This window comes from Gadus morhua, chromosome 16 (genome assembly GCF_902167405.1).
Source record: "Gadus morhua chromosome 16, gadMor3.0, whole genome shotgun sequence".
Classification (NCBI taxonomy): domain Eukaryota; kingdom Metazoa; phylum Chordata; class Actinopteri; order Gadiformes; family Gadidae; genus Gadus; species Gadus morhua.
Window position 1 is genome coordinate 19,283,255 of NC_044063.1, and position 11,560 is coordinate 19,294,814.

The following is an 11,560-nucleotide window of genomic DNA, read 5'->3' on the forward strand; positions in this document are numbered from 1 at the left end:
ATTTAACAAGGTTACCTTAAACTAAAACTAAACTCAAACTAAAAAGTGTATATTGAAATTGGAATACATACGGAAATGTATGACATTTTATTTAATCAATCTATGAATTCAAATGAAATCTATCTATAAAGTATAAAGAAACGTTTAAATGAAGTGCATAAAACCAGGCTAGACAGGCGTAAAGGACTTGGAACTGGATTTGATGTTTCCTTGAAATGTTGCCAACCGGGGGGTTTATCTATTGTTCTTCCTGCGGCTCGGGCTGAGCGCTCCATATACCGTCACTCCCTCCTACTGAGTTCTCGAGAAAGCATCTTGGTCAATGACAGTAAAAATGTCTGTGTGGTTCTTTGAACAATGACCCTAAGTAACAATTTAACAAAATCCAAATTGTCCTTTGTTCCTTTCTTTGTGGGTGTATTCACGTGTGTGTTTTCACGTTATTTGCTTTAAGAGTAAACACTCTGTACAGTAACATGATGGACGCATCAGAAATAGACCTACCCTAGGGAGCCGAACTAACCGTGTTGGAGTGTTGGAAATGCGTGTCAGAATCCATTTCACACAGATACTTAATGTCCATTCAAACAAATGGCATTTGTTGTTGGGAAACAACAAACACAATGCTCCAAAACTACAACAGCCAATGCCAGTAAAGCATGATAAATCATGCATGGATTTAGCGAGAAAGTATGACTCGTTGATTTATTTGCAGAAACATACGGTAACAAATTCAGTTGTGCAATATAAGGAAATGCTGTGGAGAACCAGCAAACACAACGGAGTTCAGCCCTCTCTGTATTGGGGACATCGAGAGGTACGGTGAAGTGGAGCAAATGAATTGGTCTGGATCTGTATTTCTGATAAAAACATGTAGTCTTCTGAGGCGTAAAAGGGTATGCCCTTTGTCACCTGATGTTACATCAAATTGCTATCCTTCTACATAGAGGGCTTGTGCTTCCGGCTCCTTTCCCTGCCCTGCCACTGCCATTTTCAAATTTCAATCACAGTTGCAAATAACGCCACTAATACAGTAATACACTTAAATATAAAACTACTGGGCTATGGGCTGTCTTCTTGATGTGTTTGTGTGAGTGTGTGTGTGTGTGTGTGTGTGTGTGTGTGTGTGTGTGTGTGTGTGTGTGTGTGTGTGTGTGTGTGTGTGTGTGTGTGTGTCTGTGTCTGTGTCTGTGTCTATGTGTTTGTATGAGTGTGTGTATGTGTGAGTGTGTGTGTTGTTAGCTGCTGTATTCTCTTCATTCTACTAAGTCCCTCTGGAGGCTGCCAGGTATAATAAGCGTTTGAAGGGTTTGTCTTTTCCCCCTCTGCTAAGAAACAGACCCTCGTGAGTCATAGTGATCGCGGGCCAAAAGGTCGACAACCACTTGCTTGTCCGTCGGGGGGAGCTGAGTTACTCATGCATGGGAACACCAAAAGGGTCTCTGTGGGTCATGCTGTGTTCTGATGGAGGCGCCACCAACCAACGTCCTGACTGACAGTAACACCGGAGTCGGCCAAAACACCAGAGAGCTTTGCCTGGGGGCCGCGTCAACATTACACACACGCACACATTATATTGCACTCAAGAAAGAATAAATAAATGAAACATTTTCCAACCAAAACCAGAAAGTTGTTTTGGTGGACTGTTTGTAATCAGAGCAGGACGTGTTGTAGTTTCGTGGGGTATTCTTGTACAGATGACGTGCTGTGTTCTGTTTCAAATCTTGAGGTTCTTGAGACTCCGAACAAAAGCCTTTTCGATGCCCATAATGGGGTCTGCTTATTGGCTGGGCTCGACTCTGTCGGTAGCCTCTGTCCCAGTTTCAAGGATGTCTGACCGCAGGCCGTAGCGTTGGGATATGCATGGGGGATGTCGCTCTCGGCCGGCCTTTAAACAAATATATCAGAGTCCTGCTTCAATTACTGCCAGTACTGCTCCACGTCTGCTCAATCGACAAGAATAGACCTTGAAGGAGGTCGCTCTGATAAGGGACAAAAATAATAAAGTCGTCTAGATAAAAAGGAATGTATGTAGTGAACAAACAGAAGAATTTAACAAAACATATCTGTTAGTGACATGCTAGTTCTTTTTCATAGATGTATAAAATATATATTTACTTCTTACATTAAGTAGCATAGGTTGTTGTATTTCAGTTTTTTGGATTATTATTAATCAATTTTTTTTTTGTTTATTTGATTATTTGTATTTATTCCAGGTCCTTCTACAAAGAGTAGTCTAAAGAATGTGCAAGCAAAATCACAACCCTTTCTTACCAGAGTCTAGGCACGTCAGGTTAGGGCTGTCAACAATCAACAATAAAACCAAGGGGTTGGTTTCAGGCTTTAGGTTTAGTTTTTTTGGGTGAGGGGGGTTTCTACAAGGCCCCCTGTATCAGTTTGTTCAGTTTGTTCTCGTCAAACGATCCCAGGGGGTCCTCGGATGGGAACGTTCTTTGGGGTCTGGGTTCCTGATAAACGCAGAGGGCTTGCCCGGGCCCATGGTATCCGGACGTTCCGGCTTGCCCCCTGGGTCGGGGTTCCTGTCCCTGACCAAATATACAATGTACACGGACCATGAGAGTAGTATTTTGTATTCATTATGATATTTTTTACTCTTGTGTACATGTGTCAGTTATGTCATGCTGTGTGTGTGTGTGTGTGTGTGTGTGTGTGTGTGTGTGTGTGTGTGTGTGTGTGTGTGTGTGTGTGTGTGTGTGTGTGTGTGTGTGTGTGTGTGTGTGTGTGTGTGTGTGTGTCCTTGTAGTTGTGAACCAGGAGGGCCAGCCTCTGATGGAGGGCCGGCTGAAGGAGAAGCAGGTTCGCTGGAAGTTCATCAAGCGCTGGAAGACCCGGTACTTCACCCTGGCAGGAAACCAGCTCCTGTTTCGCAAATCCGGCAAATCCGTACGTCGCTGCCCTTTTACAACCCCTGGTGGAAGATCACACACACACACACACACACACAGACACACACACACACACACACACCCACACACACACCCACACACACACACACGCATAAACACAAACACATACACACACATACAAAGACACGCATACACACACACTCACTCATTCACTCACACACTCATAAATAAAAAGAAAAGAAAAAGGTACACTCACAGGGGTAATCGATGTGATCGATGGGACACACACAAGTGGGGGAGAGCAGACACACATAGTTTATGTATGTCGTTGCACGTGCGTGTCCGGGTGAATTCTCCCCCTGCTCCACGTTCGGTCACACACACACGGTGAGCGGCGAGCGGGTGAACGGTAGGAGACGGCACCTCGTGATGTGTGCCCGTGCACCAGAGAGGTCAGTGAAGCAGACTGTGATAACTAACCGGCCACGGGACGAGGGCTTTGGCAGGAGATCAGGGAGCAGAAAGTCCAAACATCTCAAAGTAGCCCGTGCTTCATGAAGAAATATGTTACGAAGGTATAGTGTGTGTGTGTGTGTGTGTGTGTGTGTGTGTGTGTGTGTGTGTGTGTGTGTGTGTGTGTGTGTGTGTGTATGTCTCTTTGTGTTTGTGAGTGTGTGTGTGTGTGTGTGTGTGTTTGTGAGTGTGAGTGTGTGTGTGTGGTCACACGTGTTTTTGTGTGCATGTGTTTGTAAGCGCATTCAGATTTCTTGGGAGTATGCCTCTCTTTGAAACAACCCCTCGCTCTGATCACTATACGGCCATCTCCATACCGTATCCACAGCCAAACGGGGAGGGTCCTCTGGTTCTGCCAGGGACATATTACCGTAATCATCCACCGAAACCCAGGGGGAGAGAGGCAGCACAAAAGGGGGAAAGAAGCCCAGACACCACAAGCTCCATGGTTGTGATTCTCCGGGAGGCCAAAGAGACTACCTGGGAATCAGGGAAATATGTTTCTAATGATTGTATAAATAGAGGTCCGGGAATCATGTCTCACTCCACACAATAGGCTTTGTCCTGCTCCTCCAGATGGTAGCCCTCCACCCCCCCATGAAGGCCCGCAGATCTGGAAGGACTTGAGTCTTTTGTTTGTCTCAGAGTCTTTGGAGAGTGGGTCTATGGACGGGGGCGGGGGGGGTAGGGCTTGCATGTTGTGTAAGACCTCACCTAACACCCGTATATTTAGTGAGTGAGTGATTTAGCAAACAATGCTGTGTTATTCTGTCTCAAATTGAGTAATAACGGAAGAATTTTTGGTGTAATTCGGAATGATTGAAGCTAATGTTGCGTTTGTTGTTTGCGGGTCTATTTTCACATAGCTTTAGACCCCTAGGGTTGTCCCCATGTGACGTGTTTGTTTCTGCACGTGCGTGCACGTGTGAGTTTGGGTGTCGCAAGCACGGGATTGTGTGTGTGTGTGTTTGTGTGTGTACGTGCATGCTTACGTGTTTTGTGTGTGTGTTTACTTCCGTTGATGCCGACTAGGACTTTGACGAGGGGCTCAACGTGCTACAAATCTGAGCTCTGGAGCCTAATATAGATTTAGTGTGCTTTGCATAGAGACGCTCCCTTGGCCCTGGCTTCAAACCCTGGGGTTCTTTGGTGGGGGGGGGGGGTCTCAAGCAGTACCAAGCAGTACAATGGGAGTCTGAGCTTTATGTATACAGTTTTATCCTCCCTGACAATTGATGGTACCGCAGATATAAAGGTCTTTCCTGGTCTAGCCTGGTCTCTGTGTGCTTGACAGCAACGACCCTAGCCAGGGCTTAGCCCTCCAGTGGGAACACATGTGCATGACCTCAGGCTTCTGAAAGCTTTTCAAGACCCTCTGCAGCAACAACAGGAGAGGATGTGGATAAATAAACCAAAAGCCTAGCGCAAAAAGGAGCTCGGTATACACACACACACACACACACACAATCCCAGTCCTAATTACCGGGCCACCTTGTGAGCCTGCGCCAGGGCTATTAGCACTTCCTTCCTTGGTAACAAATGACAATAAACCTCAGTGTTCACGCTCCGGTCCCGGGACACAGCAGCTCCCCGTCTCTGGAGGGAACGGTACAGAATGAAGCGTTAAACCGGAGGTCACTGTAGCTGGATGTTGAAGGCATACTGGAAATGAGTCCCTGCAGGAATTACATGACAGAAATGGGAATCTGATTGCACATCACAGAGAGGGAGGCATGTTTGCACACCTAGAGACGTAAAGGTGTGTTATTAGGGTCTGATTAAATGAGATGGCACCATGCAAATGTGACAAGTTATTATACATTAAGACATTAAACACATCTTAATGTTTCGATATTTGATTACTATATCAGTAATCAATATGTTAACTTTTGAAATGTTGTCATTTGAAATGTGAACAAAACTCCTGTCTTTTCTCTAGGCTTTGGGACATCTCACTTGTAATAAACGTTATTCCAACTCTAAATACCAAATGCTTGGCAACCACTCTGTGTGCCTTCTCCAGCACGTTTTAAATAAACCCCTATTCCCCCTGTCCTTAACGAAGTCTTAAACAGGGTCTCAAGTCACACTAGCATTAAGGACTGCATCATTCCAATGCACATTTGAGATAATAACCATATGTCATTTGGAGACATTTATCAGTTAATTCATGCTATATTTATTCTTTCTTTTTGTACTTGACTTTTTTAAACTGGGCTTTTACATGATCGAAATAAAAGTTGAGCTAACCTACTACCAAACCCCATTCAGTTCAGGTCGGTTTCTTTTTGGGAGAAAATATGAGCTCCATATGTGCTCCGTTCTCCACCTTTTGTTTCTCATAAGCCTTATCTGCTATTTATGTCTTGATCTTCTCCCTGCAGAAAGATGAGCTAGAAGACATCCCCATTGAACTCAGCAAGGTGCAGAGTGTCAAGGTAAGAACCAGTTGAGAAAAGCCTGACATATTGAGGACAATCCGTCGATAACAGACTGCAGTCTTCCGTTTCCCACCCAGTATATCGTTACCAGGCACCTTTACATCGGTGCACAAACAGATTTGTGTCTGTGATGTCATTTTTCCAGAGGGATCCATTTTCCGTCATATTCGGGGTCCTATTATGTCGAAGGGTTGTATGTATAATGTAGAGTCTGGGCCAGAATCCAGAACCGGCAGGGGGCTGAGTGACGCCTCGTTTCCTGTTGTGATATGCTACAGAAGAAACACTCCATCACTCAAGCCAGGAAGCTTTCAGAAGGGGATTATAATAACCGTATTATTACAGTGGCCGGTCCTCACAGTGTTGATTGGAAACCTTTCCAGACAGATGACGTTTTGCTTTGACCCGCCGGAAGCTGCAATTACACGGTCACAGACCTTGCTTCGAGCAACGTCATTGGTGGAAAACGAAGTGAAACCTCCCGTTGACCAAGTTGTGCGAGTCTGCTATCAGACCTCAGATTATTAATCAAGTCTGCTATCAGACATCAGATCATTAAACTAGTCTGTTATCAGACTTCAGATCCTTATTCTAGTCTGCTATTAGACATCAGATTATTAATCTAGCCTGCTATCAGACATCAGATCATTAAACTAGTCTGTTATCAGACTTCAGATCCTTATTCTAGTCTGCTATTAGACATCTGATTATTAATCTAGCCTGCTATCAGACATCAGATCATTACAGTTTTTTCCTATCGTTTTAGGCAATTTACCTAAACCATGTTCACATTCCCTAAACACTTCACACAGTGAGCATACCAGTAGACCATGTGAACCAAACTGTGGTTACTTGCCCCTATGCTAAGATACAAATGCTGGCAATGACGCCTTCTTCCAAATTTCATGGATACCTGCCCCAGTCAATGTTCACTACCGGCAAAACGCTGTGGAACTACAGCATATTTTACCAATGTTTAGATACTCTGTTCAAAACAGTGAACTTTCTGTTCAAAACCTAACAGTAATTTAGATCACTGTGGATGGAAAGATGCTGCATTTGGACAGACAAATGAAGTTACATGTTTGAATAAGAAAAAATATTTAGTTTATAGTTTAATTATTTTATTTTACAGTAATTTAGATTTTTTTCCCCCTGTGCACCATAGTTCTTGGTGAATTGGCATGGAATTACTTTTTTTACGTAAAAGCAACACTACATACAATGATCTGTACAAAACACAGAGGATAAGTTTTGCAATGCAAAACACCTGGTGGTCATTTCAGCTAAAGACCTACTCAGCTAAAGACCTACTCAGGTTTTACATGTAATTTGTGCCTCGTTGAAAATTGTTATTCTCAGTTTCTCATAAAACACTTACAGTATTTACTGTATTTACAATTACAGTACATTTACCACACTCAATTGTGACATCTTTTGTGGGAGCTAAACCGACATATGAACACTGTCAGCAGATACTTGGCTTGGATTGTCATACTGTAATATTACAAACTTTATTACTGTAGTCCAAAGAAGTGTTTGTCTGTGTTTTTTCTCTTTTTTTCAATGCAACACTACAGGAAATCTATGCCAAACTGGAGGACACAGCAACATTTTATATGTGCAATTGGCAATGCTTCAAGATGTTAGTGTTTTTTAGGTCATAGTGTTCTGAGAGGAAACATGTGTTAAGTTATGGCAGCATTGTTTGTGGTGTGGTTGTTGTAGTGCATTTTTCACCAAAGGTTAACAGATATGCAGAGGTGTGTGTCTCTAAAGCCCACTGTGTTAAGTGATAGGGAAAAGTGACCATAGTATGGGTACATGACCGAAAACTATAGGAAAAAACTGTAAACTAGTCTGTTATCAGACTTCAGATCATTATTCTAGTCTGCCATCGGACATCAGATCATTCATCTAGTCTGCTATCAAACATCCGATCATTAATCTAGTCTGCTATCAGACCTCAGATTATTAATCTAGTCTGCCATCAGACATCAGATCATTCATCTAGTCTGCTATCAAACATCAGATCATTAATCTAGTCTGCTATCAGACCTCAGATTATTAATCTAGTCTGCCATCAGACATCAGATCATTCATCTAGTCTGCTATCAAACATCAGATCATTAATCTAGTCTGATGTCATACATCAGATTATTGATTATCTAGTCTGCTATCAGATTGTTAATAGAGACTCCTTGGTGATACCAGTCATTCTCTCATCCAGCCCCTCCCACTCTGTTTTACACCCCCCAGGTGGTGGCCAGGAAGCGGCGGGATCGGGGGCTGCCGCGCGCCTTCGAGATCTTCACCGACAGCAAGACGTACGTGCTGAAGGCCCAGGACGAGAAGCACGCAGAGGAGTGGCTGCAGTGCATCAACGTGGCCGTGGCCCAGGCCCGCGAGAGAGAGAACCGAGAGGCCACCACCTACCTGTAACGGGCGGGCAAACCGCTAGGACCCGTCTCTGAGTTGCGGCCATCTGGGGTAACGCCACCCGCTGCCCAAAGGGGATTTATTTTGGTCTTCTTGGGGAAAAAAGTCCAGCGTGCGTTTGGGAATTATTCTTATAGTAAAAGAGGGATTGTTTTGAAGCTATAATCAAGAAGTGTTGAATTGCCTCTCGTTTCTCTAAGAACCCTGTTGTTGTTGCCCCCCTGGGTTGTATGGAAACAACACGTGACTTCACGGGGGTTTGAGTGGACAGATGATGAATACTAATCGAATTACACATGAACGATACCCACTCCTGTCTGACCGGTCTCAGAGACTGTCGCTCACACACTGCTTTACATTGATGGAACCATAACAAACTGTGAACACAAACGCACATGCACAGAGACGTTACCCACATTTAGAGTTGTTTGTGGCAATGTGCGGGAAGGAGATTAATTCAAGTATTCATAAACAACTCGCAGCAAAGTTAAAAGAGGCTAAATTTGTTATTTTGAAAACAGCATACGGACGTATGCCAATGTTCCCACACAGGAACTCGCACGCACCCATACTCTCTATCACACACATTCACACACACAAAAACACAGACCACACACACACACTCACACACACACACATACACACACACACACAATACAAAGAGAATACAATAGGACACCAAATACTACTTTGCACAATAAGCAATTGAACCATATCGCAAAAAGATCAAGAACTCTTGTCAGGAGAATATAAATCAGCAATATAATGTTCACCATAATCCACCCCTTGAAATGATAAATACAGATACAGATGCACACAACGGGCCAATATGTGTTTGTCACGATGATTCACCAGTGCAGATCCTGGCCAGTGAATCCGCAGCGGAGCGATGCAGTGTGCGCTCTGTGTTTGTTTGACTTGGGCAGAGGTACGGTGTCACATGAGACGATGATAGCTCCATGGAAGCGCGGAAAGCAGCAACATGTTGATCCAGTTTAAGGCGAAACCGCGTGGGATCCCCTCAGCACCTCGACGACACTAATGCATCTCCGGGACATTCACATTGGTGACCTCTGAAGCTGTCCAACAGTAGCTGTGGGAGTCCGTTGTGCTTGCTGTGTTCCGAAACGTTGGCCCGCTGGACACAATGTTTTGCACGAAGCAATAAGAGTTTCCTCTAAGAAATTAGGGTCCAGTGGAGCCAGTGGGCCTCATGCAGACTCTCAACATGTAGCAATAAGTCATGCACATTAAGCAGCATGCACCCGCTCTGGGCACTGTGGGGAAGATGAAGACCCACATAATGGACAGCAGATGAGGGGAAACAGCGAATAATGGTTACGTGTGTGTGTGTGTGTGTGTGTGTGTGTGTGTGTGTGTGTGTGTGTGTGTGTGTGTGTGTGTGTGTGTGTGTGTATGTGTATGTGTGTGTGTGTGTGTGTGTGTGTGTGTGTGTGTGTGTGTGTGTGTGCGTGTGTGTGTGTGTGTGTGTGTGTGTGTGTGTGTGTGTGTGTGTGTGTGTGTGTGCATGCCTGCTTGTGTGTGTGTGTTTTTTCCATAATGTGTGTGTGGAACAGTTTCAATGTGTGTGTTTGGGTGTGTATACGATATAGGACCTATGGCACTACTGGATATTTATTCGTTATAGTAATGTCATAATATGCTAATAATTCTAAGTGGGATTGGCTTACTTAATGGAAGATGCAGTACAACTCTTCTGTCTTAATAAACATTCCTCTAACAGATCAGTGGTTGTGTGTGTGTGTGTGTGTGTGTTTGGGGGGGGGTGTGGGTGTGTGTGTGTGCATGTGTTACCTGTGTGCCATGTCCATGAAAAGCAGCTTCCAGTTGAAAACTTAAACCTTTTGTCAATTGAGACTACAGCTATAATACAGTATGGTATTCTATTTTAATCCAATTGGCAAAACCTGTCCACAGTATTTGTTCTCTGGCCTCAAAATAGAACTTTAGCCTACTTGTTCCAAGTGGCTCATTTCTGTCTCCTCTTTCCGGAAGCATTTGGCCTCAGCCCACTTAAAACCATGAGGCTACATGTCATATCAGCACTGCTATAAACTAGATAGGCTTGGATCTCTGTTACTCCTCATCGCTGATGATGGTTGTGGCCTATTTTTGGACTTTTCTTAAAGACAGGATGCGTGACCCAGGCCTCTTGCTATAACAAGCCCTTGAATGGACTACGCTGTTGCTTTAATAGCCGGAGTTCGGCCGCAGCAAGGTTATTGGTGGTTTCCTCTGGGGCTCATTTTGAGGAGGAAACTGAGCAGTCTCTGTGGGTTCTGATGGAAGGCGTATTAGCGTAAGGGCTTTACGTCTTCAGGAGCCAAACCCAGGATCCGATACGTCCTTGCACTCTCCCAGTTGGCGCGACTTTTACCAGGACTTGCAGGAATATATAAAAGATGCCTGTATTGTTGCGTTGTAGTCCTCCTTTTGTTTGAAACCCTGGGGATTGGCTGAAATGAAGACTCAGCGGTCCGTCCGAATTCACGAGACAACCACTGCGAAACCTTCCGGTGTTTCACACACAGCAGAGAACAGTGTGCGTTGAGCTGCCTCGTCTCACACATGATATCATTTATACCCTTCAGTCCCAGTATCAACCTCCCTTGTTTATTTTTTTTGCTGGCCCTTGATCTAAAAGATGTGTGCATCTGGCTATGCAGCCCAAGTTGAATGGAAGGCCAGGCGGATGGCGTTGGCACAAATACTAATTCCTGATTGAAGGGCCAGCCATTGGTTCAGCTTCTCTTATTTTGCTTATCTTTCTTCTAAAGAAAAAATAATAGGAATAAATAAGTTCTTCCATGTTTGTAGTTATGGCCACTAATCCAAATGTGTTTGTACAGATATATTTCCGACACATATGTGTATTTCCACAGGCTCTTTGAAAAAACATTAAACAACGGGGCCCTGATCCGGCTCGTTGCGTCGCCCAATGTGGCAGAGCCGAACCATCTGGCAGCGATCGGGGTAAAATAAACAATTTGTTTATACAATTTGCCCTAAGAGCCATAAGCCAGGTCACCCATAACCTTGTTGAGGTCATCTCCCATCGGCTCCAAATGTAGCATGAAGCTGACTTCAGGCCTATTGTAGCACTTCCTATGTTCCATCAGGGATCAGAATCAATCACATTCACGTGATTGATTCTGATCCCTGATGGAACATAGGAAGTCAATCACATTCATGTGATTGATTCTGTCAACCTTTGCTGAAACATGCTCAAATGGGCGGCATGTAGCTCAGGAGGTAGGCTGGTAACAGCAAGATTGCTAG

At 44.3% G+C, this 11,560-nt stretch overlaps 1 protein-coding gene across 1 annotated transcript in view; it reads left to right on the plus strand.

Annotated features, from left to right (window-relative positions):
* Positions 1-9,684, plus strand: part of veph1 (ventricular zone expressed PH domain-containing 1) — a 66,009-nt gene extending 56,325 nt beyond the window's left edge. Inside the window, exons 13-15 of the mRNA XM_030381520.1 lie at positions 2,765-2,904; positions 5,765-5,818; positions 8,081-9,684. Of these exons, the coding sequence (XP_030237380.1) occupies positions 2,765-2,904; positions 5,765-5,818; positions 8,081-8,263 (377 nt within the window). The 3' untranslated portion in view covers positions 8,264-9,684. The remainder of the gene's footprint in view (positions 1-2,764; positions 2,905-5,764; positions 5,819-8,080) is intronic.
* The last annotated feature ends 1,876 nt before the right edge of the window (positions 9,685-11,560 follow it).